An 18,805-nucleotide genomic window follows, 5' to 3' on the forward strand; every position below is an offset into this window, starting at 1 on the left:
GTCTGATAGATAATCTAAGCAAAACACCATGACATCACTTGGTACTTATTCTTCAGTTTACCTGTTACCTGAGAATACAAGTTATTTTGAAAAACGTCAACATATGAAATGTTGGTGAGTTCATAAGTAATGTTGTGGTAAAATGATTTTCATGTAGTTTGTAAAACCCAGAAAATCCGATATTTTTTGAATAGATCATTGTTTATAAAAAGTGTGAAGATCCGTGAATATATGCTTGTTGATTTTCAAAACATGTATAATTGTTGAACTTTTGTATAAATCACGCAAGTGAAAATGTTGAACTTCCCAGGAAAACCCGATGTTTCCCCGATACATAAAATACAATGATTTCTCTATTGTTATATCGTTACGACGAATGATTTTTGATTTCTCGGGTAGCGTTGGATTAATTAGGGTTGTGAGTTGTTATAATCACACATAAAGATGGCTAGTTTATAACTACAGGTTACGAACGATCCTTAAAGGCGTCGCTCGTTACTACTCACTTAATCCAACCACCATGATTACTCTTGATTAACGCTCTGAATCTGTTTACTGGATATCTCATAAGCCCGACAACCGAGGAGAAACGGGAGTACGAAGTCTCGTTATTTCCGTGAGTTATTTTGGGCTATCGGGAATGCAAAGGACACGCTGGCCCAACTTGCATTTGACTTCTCGACCTCACTAGCAGTACTAATGGGCCACTAGGGCCCAATAGCACATTAGAGCTATTGAAAGTCCTTATACATGAAATCGGGTCATAGGAGGCCCAATAACACGTAAGCATATTCCCTTTGGGCCCAAAGATCATGTTAATGAGCTAGCAAGGCCCAACAAGCATGATTTGAAACTTTTAAGCCCAAAGTTTGAAAGTTAGCTCATCGTAGTTATCGCGTGTTTATTGAAATGCCTTGGTTTAACGATTTTGTTTTGTTATTGATTCGAGATCGAATCAATTCGTTTTATAACGATATTTGCTATTGAGAGTGTATTTGTTTTCCGTTTCGTCGGTAGTCGTGGATCTTGTATTTTGTATTAATGAATTGATTTGTTTGAAAGTGGAGTTTGACCCTTTTCATTACCCTTCTTTTATAAAAATAACACTTTTGGTCCTTTTATATAAAAGAATTTCATTTTTAGTCCTTAAAACCCTTTTCTTGACACTTATGTATTATTTATTTGATGAAAACACGATTTTAACCCAAAAATTATTTTGTTGACAGCTTCAGCCCCTCCAGATTAGTGTTTCTCGGTTAGGAACCCATTTTTCACAACTTTTACAGTTTTGGCCCAAAATCTAAAAACCTTACATTTTTGGTCCCTTTTGATAGTGAAAAGCATTTTTGACCCATAAATGATTTTGTCAAGCTAATTACCCCCTGTTTTACAGAAAGTTTCATTTCAGCCCCTAAAATTTATCATTTTTCGCATTTTGAGGCTTATTGGGCCGAAAAGCCCAAAATTAGCCCATTAAGCTAAAAATTTGCATTTTAAGTCCCTTGAAATTTCTAATGTTCAGAAAAATATTTATACAAACTGTTTTGACCCTTTTAACCTTCAAGAAACCGTGACTTGTTGATTTGTACCCCAAGTTTTGTATTTTTGACAATTTAAGCCCAAAAATGGGTTTTATGTTAGAATATGTTCATCATGACCTTATAAGCTATTATTCTTGACTTGTTTAGTGTAAGATAGCTTAGATTATGTTTCCTTCCTTTCTCATGTCATAGATCTCGGTTTTACACCCTTTTTAGTAACATATTCATCACAAAACACATCAAATCACACACATACATGCATCAAATCACACATAGCATACATATACACATAGATCTACACATTTTCTTGTATTCTCCCCCATAAAACTCATAAAAACCGAAAAGAAAGGGGTATGAAGCTCACCTTGAGTGTGGTTTCGGTTTTTGAAGGAAAAGATGAAGAAGATTTGATCCTAGTAAGCTTTCTTGGAGGATCTCGAACTTAGATGTTTCTAAGGTGCAAGATCACAAGTTTTGTATGAGATAAGGAAGATTGTTGGTAAAATGAAGAAGATATGTTATGAATCAAAGAAATAAATTACCAAAGATGTGAACTACTTGATGAAAATCCTTAGATTTCAAGCCAAAATTTCGAGATCTTCAAAGGAGAAGAAGATGATCTTGAGAGTGGTTTAGAGAGAATTTTTGTGAGGTGTGTGTGTGTGTGTTTCTTTGTGTCTTCGGTCGAGGATAGAAAGAGAGAGGGGAAGAGAGACTTTGATGAGATGGTTGCATGGGAATATGAGTTATAAGCATGGAAGTCCTATGGGTAAAAGTGAGGTGGCAATACCAAATTCAACTCTTTCCTTCTTGGGTTGTTGGGCCGAGAATGGAGAGGGAAAGGAAAAATAATTGGGCCTTGTATGCTTAAGCCCATTTTATGGTTAAGTTAGATGATTTTTGGCCCAACAAAAAATCAAATAATGATTTTTATGACCCATTAGGGATAATTAGATTTGTTATGCCCCAATAAGGATCATTAAGGATAACCTAGTTCATTTTAGGCTTATAAGGCCCAAAATATTAAGTTTCATGTATATGGGTCCAATTAGGGCCCATTTGAGAGTTCTAAGCCCAAGATAGTCAAATTGGAAGCTTATTGGCCCATCGGGCCCAATAAGGAAATCCTAGTCCAGAATGGACTTAAACTGGGATTTCTAGGGTTTCCAATTCTTTGTTGACTATTTGCAGTGCTTATATGAAGTGTTTGATTGAAATCCTGTTGTTATTGAATAAGCATCCTACATGCTTTCACATTGTTGGTTCACATTTGTTGTCATTGTTAAATGTTTACAAGGCATCGAATTTCCTGGTTGTGACAAGCTTATAACCCGTCACCTTATCACTCTCAAACCCTAACCCTAAACCTTGGTAGACGCCACCTTTTCTCCAGCTGTCATCGCCATAGTTGAGCTCGCCACCATCACATAGCCTCGCATGGATGGCCGAGCACCACCATCGTCGCCTCTATCATTGGTGAAGTCGGGGACGGAGCTACAACCATCGTGAAGATCGGATGAACCGAGAGTTATGGCCATTGTGGTTGTTTTCTGGTGGAGGCGCAACAACCATTTCCTCCGCCGCACCCACCACAGTTGAAGACGAAGACCGCCTTGGGGCGTTATGGCAGCAGTCGATCGAAAGAATCCATTTACGGGCGTCGTTGCTGCTGTTCCCGGTGGGGGACCGACCGCCTTTTCTTTCCTCTAACTCGTTCTGGTAACACGTTGTTGCATCGCCACCACTGCTTCAGCGGTTGTTCCACCCGCTGTCGTTGTCGTACGCCACCAGTTAGGTGGTTGTGTTCATTTTCCGGGCAAAGACGTGTGTGTGTGTGCTTCTGCTACTAGTGTGCATGTCGTGCGTATCTTTTGCTTGGTCGACCATCACAAGAAAAGTCATCACCACCACCGTGAGGTGGTGCCTATCACCTCCGACCACTGCCTGCCGCCACAAGGGTGGCTGAGTGTGTGTGTGTGTTTCTTTTAGATATTATGTTGTATAATCGTATTTTTGGCCGGAATGATCAAGGAAATCCGTCACCACCACCGTGAGGTGGTGGCTGCCACCTCATGTCGCCATTCTGCCGCTACCTTGGGTGGCTATGTGCTCTTAAGTGTGATTGGACTATTACTTGGGATGCTTTTGATGTATTTTTGTCTAGAATCATAACCACCACCACCACGAAGTGGTGACCGCCGCCGTTGATCACCACTACCCGAGGTGGTAGTGGGTGGTGCCCGACTTATTAGACTCTAATTAATGTAAAAACTTAACCATTTGACAAATTGGCTTGTGATTGGGTTGGAAACCCTAATTAGGGTTTAGAAAACCCTAATCTTGGAGATTTTAGTATGGACATGTTCGGTCCCGCGTTTTGGACCATTGGATTGAAGTTATGACTTATGCCCGATCATATTGTACGATTGGCCTAGTGGGGTGATGTACTTAATGGATTAAATAAAAATATAAAACATTAAAAGAAATTGACATTAATAATTTCATATATTGATAATTGATATTAATATTAAAATAAAGCCAAACATTCATACACGTTTAATACAATTAAATCAAAAATTATAAAATAAAAGAGCCAAACATTCATATTATTTGTTATTGGATAAAAAAAGACAATCACTCATATACATTCAATGTGATAAAGTCAAAAACAATAACTAAAAAAGGCCAAAAGTTTTCAAAAAAAATACATTCTTAATATATCACAGAGTCAAGAAGAACCAAAAACTTAACTTACCTAGAAGTTTTGATTATAAAGTCATAAAAATCCTTCGAATAGGACTATAAAGTCAAAACAATCTTTGATTAGGATTAACAGTGTGAGAAGCCATCGATTACGATTATGAGTATGAAGATTAAACTAATTGTGAATAATGCTTACAAATTGTAGAATTACCTGATTATGAATTACAACATTAATCAATAATTTTACTCAAACGCATGATTGGAAGATTGTGTGTGTCTACGTGATCAACCTTAGATGGTTTGATTGCTTGTTCGTCTCCTGATAAGTGAAGATTAATAGATTATATTTTCAATATTTTAATGGATCTTATTAAATAAGTTTGACTATATTATTTTATATATAATCTATAATTTTTATATATTAAAATATTAGTTAGCGGTTCAGTTAATAATGGTTCAGTTAACCTATAAAACCATAACCGAACCGTTAGTTATCGGTTAACAAAAATTAGAAACCGAACCAACGGTTTTTAAAATGGTTCGGTTATTATGGTTCAGTTATATCAGTTAATTTGGTTTTGGTTTAGTTTTTTGGTTATTATGCTCATCCCTAGCCATTTCTTGGACTAAGTTGTTGTGGGCCTTCCTGGGCCAATTGGGAACATGTTCATGTACTAAGGAAATTATTGGGCTTTAGGATAAGGCCCATTAGAAAGGCTTGGGCCCAATTTGGAAAATTGGGCCATAATTGGGCCTTGGTGATTATGAGATATTAGACCATTAGAATGCTAAATGTTTGGACCAGAATAAATGGTTGGGCCTTAAGGTAAGACCATGTAGAGGTTTGGTTCCAATTTGGAAAATTGGGCCATATGATGGGCCTTGTTGATTATTTGGCTTTTAGGCCTTCAAAGTTTGAGTTTGGGCCTTGGTTTTGAACCAAGCTAGGTTAGGGGTAAAATGGTCCTTTTACCCCAAGTGTGGATTTATGGTTATGCATTGAAACCCAAATGGTTAATTGGGTGTTGTTTTGATATGGACAGTTCGAGAGTCTGTCAACCAACAACTAGAATTTTATTTGCGGGACTTCCACAGTGTGAGGTGAGTCTCCTCACCATACCAATGGGTCGAAGGAACCTAGGCCGACCCCATTATATAGTTGTGATGATTATTGCGGATGTGCTATCGATACATTATGTATTATGTGAAGACCATGTGGGGGTTCCCATGACAATTAGTTATACGTGGTATGTTAGTTGATTTATGTGGTATGTGGTATGCTAGTTGTCTTTGTGATAGTTGCATGGAAGACCCCGGGGGGTTCCCGAGATAGTTGAATATAAGACCATGTGGGGGTTCACATGGCATTCCAGGCTAAGACCATGTGGGGGTTCCCATGGCAATAGGCTAAGACCATGTGGGGGTTCCCATGGCACCAGGTGTAAGACCTTGGAGGGTTTCCAGGGTATTCTTATATGTTTGTATGTATGGTTTATATGGTAGTTGGTGAAGACCATATGGGGGTTCCCATGGTAGTGAGCTAAGACCATGAGGGGGTTCCTATGACACCCAGAGTAAGACCTTGGAAGGTTTCCACGACTTCCTTATATGTTTATATGCATGGCTTATGTGATTGATATGGCTTATGTGGGGTATGCTCTGGGGAACTCACTAAGCATCGTGTTTACAATATTGTTTATGGTTTCAGGTATCATTGATTTGGAAAGGGAGGACCCGACTTGATCGCAGCACACACACCCATGTTTCTGCAATATGTAATTTTAGGACGAACTCTGATAAACGTTTTTAATTAACAATGTTTTTTTAATGCTTAGATTTAGAAGATATATGTGTTTTGACTATAATAAAAATAAAATCTTACCCTTGATTTTTGGGTCGTTACATAAGGGTTTGTTTTAGGCAAACCCTATGGTACGAGATTCGAGTGAAAGAGATTTAAACTCGAAAAAAATGAATATTGTGGCATGATGATAGTAGGGTGGTAGGTGTGATGTATTGATGTGAAGATATTGGTGGAAACTTGAGACAATTAACTTTTCAAAGATGGTGAATGTGGTTTGTATCAAAAGGGAAACAAAGATGAAGTAAACGAGTCCATTGAAGCTCATCACCATCTTCATGTATGATCATCATTTGGTAAAGGACTTAATGGTGATGATTTGAACTTAAAATGACTAAATGTTGATTTTTTTAACTTGAATGATCATTTAAGTCGAAAGTCTTTGAGGTAATGGGCAAAAACCAAGAGTAGGAGGTCATAAGGGAAAATGAGAACAATAATGAAAGTTCAACGACTTAATTGTCTTCATTTGAAATTATATGGCTAAATAATGACATTTTTATTACTTCAATCTTTCATTTAAGCCAAAATTCCTTTTTTAAACCTAAAAATTTAATGATATGATTGTTGCAAATGTTTGTTTGTTACCACATGCTAGAAGTGTTCGTTTGGATAAATTCGACACGATCCGATCCAATGAATCCAAATTGATTTAAGTTTTCAAAATAAGAATTTAAATAAACAAAACTAAATTCTTATCCGATCTGATCCAACCAAATTACCATTGAGTTGAATTGGTAAATAAAACAACTTTTTAGATGAGAAAAAGTAAAACTTTCAAAAAGCTAGAAAATCCTAGCTTTTTAGCTTTTTAACCATTTTACTCCTGAAAAAGCAGCTTTTCGTATCCAAACACTTTTTAAAACCAGCTTTTCTTAGTGAAATTATATTATATGCATAGTGTATAGAAATCTTTTTTTTTTATTTTATTTTTGCAAACCGCTTTTGATTTACAAAAAATTGAACTAGATCCAGATAGATATTGGTTGACACGGGCATATAAGTCATGTTATTCTGTTAAATAACAAACCTTTAGTTTTTCATTTGAAAATTCGTGCGCTTGGGAGTCCCTGATAATTAAATAAACCAAGATTTTACCATGACTGCAATTTTAGAGAGACGCGAAAGCGAAAGCCTATGAGGTCACTTCTGTAACTAGATAACCAACACTGAAAACCGTCTTTACATTGGATGGTTTGGTGTTTTGATGATCCCTACCTTATTGACCGCAACTTCTGTATTTATTATTGCCTTCATTGCTGCTTCTCCAGTGGATATTGATGGTATTAGTGAACATGTTTCTGGATCTACAAGCTAATAAACCACTTTTCTTAAAAATCACTTATATATATATATATATATATATATATATATATATATATATATATATATATATATATATATATATATATATATATATATATATATAAAGCTAACCCAAATAGTTTAGGATTAGGGTTTTATGTATTATCACCAAAACCTACATTTTCAAAGTTTTTGGGTCAAGCAAAGCGAGTATTACAGGTTGAGTTGCATTTCAGTCTCTCCCTGGGGTTGCGGCGTCTACAAAATTCGGAGAGATGGGTTTTTCGAAAGGGCAACTTTTTGAACGCTTACAGGTTCGATTTTTCTTAACAAAATGCGTAATCTTCTGGATTCATCAACCTCGTCGTCCAATTCTAATTTTACTATCGATTGATAGAGTTTCGAATAAATTTGGGTTTAAAATCCCAGGTTGAAGCAATGAAAAAGCAACAGCCATTATTAATCTGCCAAAAAAGTAGTGCAAGATCAAACAACTTAAGGTTCTATCTTCACGGTCATATATGTTTGCACTTTATATTATGCTTCATTAGTGTGTTCTTGTTGGAGTCTCATGAGTGAGAGCTTAGCTTACTCGTTTATTGCCTCAAACTTCGTAGCTAGTATTAGTAGAAATCGACTACTGTTGGGCGTGAGCTAGTAACAAGACCTATATCCATTTTCCATGTGATAATCTTTCCCTTAATACAATGTAATTATTTTTCTTCTTCTATTATTATTAAGTTTTGTCCTGATAAATGAGGTTTTGTTTCCCACTGAGTGTGATCATGGCCTGACTATTTAACATTTGTAACTAGTTTTAAGTATGCTTGTTGGTGGATCTTATCAGTTGTTATATATTCTTTAAGCAATAACATATCCATTGTATGTATCAGGCTCAACAGATAAAATTTTCGCAGTATGAGCATCCTGTAGTGATGACTGTTGAAGCCCAGGTAACTAAATCTAATGCAATACAAAGGTTGCGTTTTTTACATGAGACATAACTGAACTGGACAAAGCTTTCTGGGGATATTTTCAATGGGCATTAACGTCTTTTGCATTTTCTGGGTAGATAATAGGACAAAATATTACAATTTTTGCCTACAATACATGCCAAACGCACTGCAAAAGCATGTTCTCTGTAACAAAATATTGCAATTTTCTTTAATTTGTTTTGTTTTGTTTGTCTATCTCTTGTATAAGGCCAAGTATGTTGGACATATGAAAGGTGGATTGAGTAAAAACTTATTCCTAAAGGTATTATCTTCAAATATTTTGGTTTTGGATTGCCATATAGTATCATTTTGTGTTCTATCTAATTAATGCATATGTATATATTTTACTTTTGATATATAGGATAAGAAGCACAGATTTTATATTGTTTCAGCCTTGGCTGATACCACAGTAGACCTAAAAGGTTAGTTTGCTCTGACATTTGGTTGCTTTCTTATCCTTGTTGTTTTGGACACCATACTAATTATGTTACTTCCTCTGTCCCATGAAAAGTGTACTACTCTTATTATTGGTTAAAATTAAATGCAACAAGAAACAAGTCGACTACTTCTTCCATTGATTTGTTTAAGAGTATAGCATCCTACTTTCATTTCTTCATATTGTAATTTGAAAAGTCTACTAAATGCCATCTGAATACAAAGCAATTTTCACTGATATTTTTTCAACTATGATATCCTAGTAAGAAAGTTTTCAAAGTACAGTGCTATAATAAGGAAAAAAATGGATGTAGAATCTTATAATACAATGAAATGAAAGTACACAAATAAATGAAAGGATGTTGCTATTTCTTGCATTTAGTTCTATTAATATACCACTAGTCAAAGCACCCTTCTGTCTTGAAAGCATATTCACAAAACGAAATTTGAATTTAAGATTAAGTAAATGTTGTGGACCAAAAAGAATAACATGAGTGCTGTTTAGGGATAGAGGGAGATACAGTTTTATATTATTTATTGCAAAAGTCATTAATATAATACTTTGTATTTTTTTTTCTGGATTTTTATAACACTCATTGTGGCTTTGAAGCTGAGCAGTTCTATCTCAAAGGCTTGGGCTTGGAAAAGGAGGGGTGAGAATGGCACCTGAAGAAGCAGTTGGAGAAATACTTCAGGTTCCTAAATGCATTTTAACTCTGTAGATGATTTTTTTTTTTACTTAATGTAATCTATATGTGAGTGTTTTTTTGACTTGATGCAGAAATAATTATATGATAGAGAAATTTAGGAAAAGGAAGCTTACACTTTATAAGTCCTAACATTTTACAAACCTGGCTTCATTTATATGTTCCTTCCATCTGTCATTTTCTCAAATATCTTTTACATTGATTACTTACTATATTACTGATAGTTGATACTCGTTGGTATAATATTTTTCCAGGTGCCTCTAGGGTGTGTTACTCCATTTGCACTTGTGAATGAGTCAGCTAAGTGAGTTGGGTTGTTTTAATCTTGCACAACTAACAAGAGCATATATATTTGTTAAATACTGGATTCTGATAGCAGTTGTTTTGTTAATTTGATTTGTGAAGGAATGTTTCGTTGTTGTTGGATCAAGGTTTCAAAACTCAGGAGTGCTGCTTCTTCCATCCACTCTCCAACGATACAACCATCTGTAAGTATCAAAACGCTTCATCATTCTTGAAATTTTGGGCTTATTTATTGATGAATCTGGTTGCAGCCCTTCACATAAAGGATCTTGACAGGTTTCTCAAGTCAGTAGGAAGAATGGTTGCCTATGTTGATCTTGAGGTAAGAAAAGATTGGTTATTATCTTACTAATTTCCCCCCCTTCTCTTCCTTTTTTGGTTGTAAGTAATTGTTGTTTTTAGGCTAATCCTTCTGTTGGGAAGGATCAACCTCCGGATTTAGCTGCTTTAGTTCCATCTGACAACACTTCACGCATAACAGATGTTATGGAAAAAACAGCTTCTTTGAAGATTGACAGCAACCCAGTCTCTGCTACTGGTATTGTTACAATTCTTAGATGTGACTCACTATTCAATAAAAGTTATATATATATAATGAGGCTTGTTGTTGTTGCTGATCCTGGAAAGTTGTAGATTTTGTTAACCTTTTGATGTTTTTATGTGGCTGATACTGATTGATGTAATGTAGCCAAAGCATCAAAGGTTTCCAAGAAGGAGAAAATGGTGAATACTGCAAACTCTTTTGCTGATCCTGAAAAGTTTATTCAAGAGATAGTAGAGAAAGCATCAGCCATTGTTCTTTCCGAGGTAGTGTAATGTAATACTTGTCTCTAATAAACTCTTTAACTCTATCTTGGACTTGCTTATTCTTGAGGTGTAAAAAAAATCATGCAGATGAAGGACGAAAACATTAAGCAACATGGCAATGGGGAACAACTTGGTGGTGTGGTATCCAGCCATCTAAAGAAGAATCTTAGCTTGGAATTGAAAAATCTAGCTGTCAGTGTTTCTTTCTCTACTTGTCTTCTATTTCTATCTACAGTAGCAACTTAGTTTTGCATGACAACACACACACACACACAAGTTTGAGTTAAAGAAAGCAACTGTGCCCAACTAAATCGGAATGGTGATTTTTTTTTTAGTCTGTAAGAGTGGATCTAAGCTTGGATGCATTGTGTCGTTGTAAAGGCTACATGAATAAAATTGCAATGAAAAATTAACAAAATGGAGGAAATAACATTCCTTTACGCAAAAAATATAAAATAAAAAACAACTGTTTTTCATCACTTTTCCGCTTCCATCATACTAAAAACTCTGTCTCTATTGCTAGTCCATACGTGAATACATAGAGTACAAGGTTGATGAAAAAAATTAGACATTTTGATCCTATATACTAATATATGTTTCTCAAATTGAAGTATTTGTTGTTCATGATGAATTACTTGACATTATTAACGCGTTTAGCTCGCAATCACCTATATATCTATTGACATTATTGATGATGAGATGGGGGCATTCATGTCTTTTATGCACACAACAAGTTGCCAGTATTGTCCCATTGATTATTTTCTAGATGTTTAATAGAATATGTGTAGAGACTCAATCTTGGCCATTGATTTCAACTGTCCATGTGGTTGAATATCTATAATTTAATAGGTGTAGCATTCTCATTAATGCAATAAGTGTTCATTCATAGCAACTTAGCAAGTGTTTTTTCTTCCCCAGACATCAATCAGCATGTGTCAAAACTTGAGCGACATTAATCTGCTATCTGTTGCTACATAGACTTGATATCCTTGTGTATTTATTATCCTAGGACAATGTATGTTCCTTTCTTTGTTCATTCTCTTTAAAACCCATATAAATTATGTTTTGAGAAATGGAAGAAAAAAACATAAAAATTTGTAAAAGGAGGAGGGAAAGCCTAGTTTCAAGTTTCAACACCCATATATAGTTATAGTTATAGTTATAGTTATACATGAAAGAGTGATCCACCCTGTTATGAGTTATGCTGTACTGCAAGTTATGTTTTGTACAATCAATCATCTAGGCATCTTACACCCAATATTTTGTATTTGGACATATAATTTCATTTGGTACAATGCTGTAACTGTAATAGTGTGTAGTGTAGTGTAGGATGATGCTATAAAATCAAATTATGTTTGGTATTTATTATTTGGTTTGGATTTGGACTTTGGTGTTTCAGACGATGTTTAAAAATACAGCCTACACAGAAGGCTTTGTTGCTGGTACCCGCTGCCCAGCCAAAAGGTGAAGGAAATTGTTTGTCAAATCATGGATGGGAATTCGGATGCTACACTATTATTATTATTTTTTCTTTATACGTTTTTGAGGATTTATTGCAACTGCAGTTGGTTGTTTGTTTTTGAGCATGAGACGCTGCAATTGTTGTGTGATGTGAGGGACACCAAGAATCCTGGTATTGGAAACTAGAATGTTTACTTAGTATTGTACCTTAGTTGCATCTACTTCCATTATCTATCTACATCTTATATTCATCCCCAAATGGCAGTTGGCAGCCTAAGATGTATGTTATTTTATTTTTTCATTGCACGTACGGTGTAATATCAAAAGCGGGTCTCTACACTATCTTCTTGGATGGAATTGAAGGCTGCAACTTTTGTCCTACTAACATCAATACACACAACAAGGAATTTCAAATGCACTAAAAATGTTTTTTCGTGTATTAATTAATGTGGCTTTAGTTTAGAGAACTTGAGATTAGTGTGAGTGACAACTGGTATTTAACTTCATTCAAACTTGAGAAACTAGTTTGAGACAAACTAAAAAAAATTGCAAACCCTACATGGCTGGCACCACAAAGTTTGCCAAGTATTTTATGGTTGGTTCATTAGTTGGGGTTTATTCTTGTGCCCCCCCCCCCCCCCCCCCCAAAAAAAAACGTTTATACCCTACGTATTATTGCAGTTTTTCACCAGAATTAATACATTGCTTTTCAAAAATTTGGACCAAATAACAATGAAACAAGGTCATTTTTGTTTTTTTCCCCTTGTCATACGTGCAGCGTGCTACACCCAAAAACTTGCACATGTCAAGTATGGATGGAGTGTTTAATATATGTTGAATGTAAATACGACAAATAAAATCACCTTTGGTCCTTCAACACAAACATTCAGATCCCATTTCTTTGTCATCCATTTGTATTTTGAAAATTTTGTCCATATAATAAACTTCAAATTTCCTTATTTGGTAATTATGGGTTTCTTTGTAGCATCTACAAGTATGACATTGAAGCTTTTCCACATCCGTTCTCTAGTTGTAACACCTAAGCTTTTTTGTTTGTTGGACTTAATATGCCATTTTAAGCAAAAGCATTGAGAGATATGTAATGATTTTGATTTAATTGGAAGTATAACGCCTTAATGAGGAAATATAGATACGGGTCAACTATTGAAAGAATCTAACACAATTTCGTCGAATTAACAACACCCAATGAAGGTATAAACCCCTAATACCTTTTTTGATGTGATTTTTTGCTATGGTTTTAGCTATCTCTTACATAAATTCGATGCGATAAGAAACATAATTTGAGATGTAATGAAATTAAAAAAATGATGTTTTTCGAACTCTTTTTATGTGTTTTTTATGAAAAATGTAAGAAATATGATTGGTTGTTTTTCTGAAAAAAAAAAGAATAAAACAATGGTTTTTCAAATAAAAACTTGAAAACTTAATGATTTTTATGATATTTACCTAACTTAATAATCATAGTAACCTAGAAAATCTATAATAAGGATAAAATCCAATAATTTTTAACAGATATAAAGATATTAATGGATAAAAACATATTTATGTAAAACTAAATCTTCCTATATTACTAAAAGAAAAGTTTTGTGTTGCCATATATCAGTCTAATACAACTCCTTATTAATTATTTGCCAGTGTTAGTCTAATATATGTGTATTAATTTAATTTTGGTTAAATTACACGAATGGTCCCTATGGTTTAGAGTAATCCGCGTGGTTGGTCCCTACCAAAGTTTTTTAACTCGTCTGATCCCTATTATTTGCTTTTGTTGCATATTTGGTCCCTATTTGACTTAAAATGACTATATTGCCCTTATCAATTTCTTTTTTATTTACTTATCATTTGTCTTATTTATAATTTATAAAAAAGAAAAAAAAAACAACCACCCCTTCTCGGTTACCCCCACTCAAACCTAACTTTTTCTTATTTGATACATTCTCTTTCTTCTCTAAACTCAACTAGACAACTAATATCTCTCAACTCAACTGAAAGAAAGAACTTGTAATATCCGTTTTCCTAGATGAATCGAATTAGGGTTTTAAAGAGTCAAAATGTTGGATTTTGGAAGAAAATGAACCTCACGATGTGAGACATAGAGGCTCACGACGTGAGATGGGCTAAGATGAAAACTTTTGTTTGGGAATGGCCTCACGACGTGAGAACTGATGTAGCCCAAACCCATGATCTTTTAGGGTTTCCTTCGTATTTAAGCACCTCTAAATCTATTTTAGGGTTCATTATCAGCTTCCAAACCCTATTTCACCTCAGAAAACCCCAGCTTTCATCAGTTGCTTGATTCTTGGTCATTTTGGAGCTATTCTTGGTTTGGAGAAGAAGAAGAAGAAGAAGAAGAAGAAGAAGAAGAAGAAGAAGAAGAAGAAGAAGAAAAAGAAAAAGAAGAAGAAAAAGAAGAAGAAGAAGAAGGTGATCTTCTGAAGAGGCTTGCAAGGAATCATCATCATCATCATCATCACCTAACATTGTTTCTGGACCCTTGTAAGTGTCAAAGCTTCCTCCTTTATTTTTATTTGTAGCTACATCTAAGTTTTGTCCCACATTCCTCCCTGGTTGAGCACGTTTGAATAAATGGAAAACATAAAGTTGACAATTTTATCAGTTATAAGGGTCTTAAGAGTGTTATGGAGTTTAGATCTAGTGAATGGTTGGGTTTTGGAACCTTGCATGAAAGTTGGATGTCCTTTTCTTCAGTTTTAGACCCAAATGAGATCTAGACATGTATTGGACATATATGTCTTAAAAGCATCGACTTTCAAGTGTATTATATAAGACCTTCTGAAAATTTAGAGTTCAAAGCTTAATGGATTAAGGACTTACATGTAGAGTTTTTGGCTTCAGACTGTGCTCTGAGCTCTTGGGTTCATAAATTTAAAAAAAAATTAATTAAATAGTTTTAATTTTGAATTTTATATTTAGAACCTTGAAGTATTTTGAGTTGTTCAAATTGCACCTTATGGACTTTATTAAATTAATTAGAGTGTTTAATTAAAAGAGAATTAATAATTCTATAATGACATGGTTTAAGTTTAATTAAATTAAGAGTATAATTAATAGATTAAACCATATAGTATTTTAAAAGTTTAAAATACACCCTTATACTATATAAAATTAAAAGTTTAATAATTTTACATGTATAAGTTAAAGAGTCAGTCGTACCGTCAGTAGGCCTCATTCATGAAGCCGGTCTATAAGGGGGGTATAAAGTTATTGCCTATAAAATGGTGGTTTAATGTGTGTCCACTCTCACCCACCGCTTCCTTGACTGGTGGAGGGTTGTTAACCGAACGGGTAGGATAGGACATTAGTTCTCATTAAAAGTATAATGAAAATACCAAGTAACTAAACACTTATAAATTCCCAATCTTAGTTACTTAGGAAAAATGTGAATTTGGTGCTAACCCATGAAATTGCACTTTGCACCTTGCCAAGTCGTTAGTGGAGCGTGTGTGGTTAACCGACACACTAACTTGGACTAACAAGGGTGGCAAAGGGTAGCTCGATGTTTTTCATAGATTGATGGAGCGTGTGTGGTTAACCGACACATTGATTAGGTGATAAATGACATCGAGAGTACCAAGCTAATTTGCATGGTTATTCACACCTAGTTTGTGATCCTTGGCATCCCAGTCACAAACTTGAAGGGCACAATCGAGATTTAAACATGCCATTGAAAAGTTCAACGAATCTCAAAGAATCTAAGAATTTCAATTCATTTAAAACTTAATAATCAATTTCGTTTTTTATGGTAGAAATTGGTAAATCGTCATTTACCTACCTTCAAATATTTTGCAATTGGATTATGGAATCCCTCTTCCGAATTCTAAAATATTGTGTTGAGTCCTAGCCTTAATATTTCATTTTGGGTGTTGTATTAAGGACTTAAATCAACTAAAATTGAATTTCTCCGCTATATATGTCTAGTTCTGACAACTATGGTCTATTTCACAACTAGCATTTCTGGCTAGGAAATTCCGTCCTCAGGTAAGCAAGACTATTGTGAGACTTGTGCTAACACATTTAAGTGTACAAACTGAGATCCTAATGAGCCATGTAGTGTTAGAATGCAAATCTCTCAAAGTATATCGAATCTCTCCCAAATCTATTCAAGTATGTGAAATCTCTCCTAAATCTCTCCAAGTATGTGAAATCTCTCCTAAATCTCTCCAAGTATATGAAATCTCTCCCAAATCTCTCCAAGTATATGAAATATCTCCCAAATCTCTCCACGTATCTCAAATCTCTCTCAAAATTCTCTATGTACCTTCCTTAGTCGAAAACAACTCAAAATCCTAAGGAGAAAGCCCAAAAGGACCCTCTTGGTCCGAAACTCTCTTGGTCCGGATACCTTCTAAGGAACCAAGAAGGTCCTCACTTCGGATTTAAGTATGCTCCAGACAATCTCACTTCGGATCTTCCTTAGTCCGGACTTTCCTCCTGGAACCTTCTTCTGACTCCGGAATATGTGGGGCGGTTCAGACCTCTAAGACGAACCGAACAGCTTCGTGCCTCCGAACCGGAAGATAGAATTTGACTTCGGAACTCGCCCAACACCTCCGGAACCCCCTTGTACCCACTTCGGACCCTCGCATACTTAATCCTCCACTCCGAAATTTGAGATATAGCTTCGGAATTCACCATATGACTCCGAAATTCACCTTTTGACACCGGATTTTGGACTATTTCGGACCATTTCTTCATTTTGAGGCATTTTGACGTCAGAATTCCCACCAAACTCGTGATTTTCGTAAATTAGACCCCTTAAACCCCTATTTTATGCCAAATTTGATTATTTAAATCATATTTACATAAAATAATATCTATGATTTAAAAAGGGATTCTAAGAAGATAAGGATTGACTTTGTGATGTGATGCAAATCCCTCATTTCCCATGCAAAGCTCAGTAAAACATGTATTATCCAAAGAGAACTAAGCCTTGTACACCAGTCCTCCAAGCAAATGTCAAGTTACTCTTTATCCCCCCACTTAGAATACGCGAACTCCTCTTCTTCCATTTCCCCACTTCTCATTTTCATCTCCAGGAAACTCCTAAGAGTGCTCTCAACTCCTTCAAGCTCCAAGTCTCATCCCTTCAAGGAAAATTCCCAGATTTTTGTAAGTGTTCATCTTCTTTGACTAGTGATTTTTCAAATTATTCCTAAGGCTTCATTATATTTACACAAAAATTATTCTTAGGATATTCCTAAGTTCAAAGAAACTTCCAAGTGTTGGAACTTGGAAACTCCTTACATCTCTTCAAATCACCCAACAAACTAAACCAATGTGAGCTTCATACCCCACCTTTTTTCTAAGTTTTTATTGTTTTGGGGGAGAGAACTATTCTCGAACACAACTCGCCTTTACAAATTACACTACTTTTCAAAATCACTCCTTATAAGGATGAACCAAAGTAATGACATGCACACATATATCCATGATTTTCAAAACAAGACTTCAAACGATTTCATAGAAGATATCGGATTTTCTGAAAGTACAATCAGAACGATTCTAAACAAGTGTAAAACGATTTTATACAAAAATGTTTATGAACTCACAAACTTTTTAGTTGACGCTTTTCAAAACGACTTGTATTCTCAGGGATCTAGTAAGAAGGTAACAAGGGACGCGGATGTAAGACTATTTAGCTGTAATTTGGAATTTTTATGCTTATGTCTCCTTTGTGTAACTCGAAGAACAAATACAATATGTAAACAATGTAAGTTTGTTATCTCAATGTATGATGTTTGGATTGGTCTTTTTCATTTATATTCAATTGTTATGATAGTGCACAATGAAGTCATCCGCCTCTGGACGTTTCGGCCGTCCGGTCCGGGGGTTTGACAGATTGGTATTAGAGCATTGTTTATAGTGAACTGGTATATCTAGCCATACAAGATACTATAAATACAATGGGACGACTAAAACACACTCTGCCTAAAGGTATACTCTAAAAAGATAAGTATTTTATAAAAATATACAAATCCACTAACACAATGTCATAACGAGAAGAAAACAAAGGCAACTCAAGGTTGAACACTATAGTCAAACCTAGGCAGTTATGTAATCATATATGGGATAAACATAATTTGATCAACTATATTTATTTGAGATATGACCAACATGTACTAGGGAGTGATGGTGGTGTTGCAACAAACCTAAAACCTACCAACTATGAGTACAAGAGGATACTAGAATAAAAAATCAAGTTAAAAAAAATACTATAGGAGTATTTTAGGATACTATAAACCCCTCCCACACCTAAACTATACCAGTATATCTCGTACCTTGATTCTCTCACAAACAATGTAGTTGAAATTCCTTGCCGAGACTTCTACTACCCTGTCACGGTGATTTGCGGATGGGGCAAGGAGGGACCAAAATAAGTCCATGGGGAAAAACCCCGAAGGGGACCCTAAGGGATACCCAGAGATGAATTGTGAAAGGGAGGATTCTGACTTAGAGACCAGCAAGGATGAAAGCGCCTAGGAAACCCTTGATGAGCTTTACCCAATTGAGAGTAGACCAGAGGCCTTTTCACCCCTCTCTTCCCAGATACGTAACCACTCAATATAAGTGCTCCTGTAATGGACATACCCATAAACAAAACAATACCCATGCAAAGACAAGCTTAGGAATTGACTCTTACCCGGT

The 18,805-nt window shown here is 35.3% G+C and overlaps 1 protein-coding gene across 1 annotated transcript; it reads left to right on the plus strand.

The window, feature by feature from the left end:
* Positions 1-7,557: 7,557 nt before the first annotated feature.
* On the plus strand, positions 7,558-12,377 carry LOC111907748 (uncharacterized). Its single transcript, XM_023903553.3, has 12 exons — positions 7,558-7,724; positions 8,304-8,363; positions 8,614-8,667; positions 8,767-8,827; positions 9,459-9,535; positions 9,802-9,851; positions 9,953-10,035; positions 10,102-10,172; positions 10,253-10,388; positions 10,539-10,657; positions 10,745-10,849; positions 12,057-12,377. Exons 1-12 carry the CDS (start codon positions 7,686-7,688, stop codon positions 12,123-12,125), a joined length of 924 nt encoding a protein of 307 aa, XP_023759321.1. The 5' UTR covers positions 7,558-7,685; the 3' UTR covers positions 12,126-12,377.
* Positions 12,378-18,805: the final 6,428 nt, after the last annotated feature.

This window comes from Lactuca sativa, chromosome 4, assembly GCF_002870075.4.
Source record: "Lactuca sativa cultivar Salinas chromosome 4, Lsat_Salinas_v11, whole genome shotgun sequence".
Lineage (NCBI taxonomy): Eukaryota > Viridiplantae > Streptophyta > Magnoliopsida > Asterales > Asteraceae > Lactuca > Lactuca sativa.

What these genes read in the sequence shown, in the direction of transcription:
- LOC111907748 (XM_023903553.3), top strand. Translation starts at nt 7,686, where the DNA reads ATGGGTTTTTCGAAAGGGCAACTTTTTGAACGCTTACAG. An exon ending in TACCACAGTAGACCTAAAAG is followed by an intron (nt 8,828 to 9,458) that starts GTTAGTTTGCTC and finishes GAAGCTGAGCAG; the next exon opens with TTCTATCTCAAAGGCTTGGG. An exon ending in CAGTTGGAGAAATACTTCAG is followed by an intron (nt 9,536 to 9,801) that starts GTTCCTAAATGC and finishes ATATTTTTCCAG; the next exon opens with GTGCCTCTAGGGTGTGTTAC.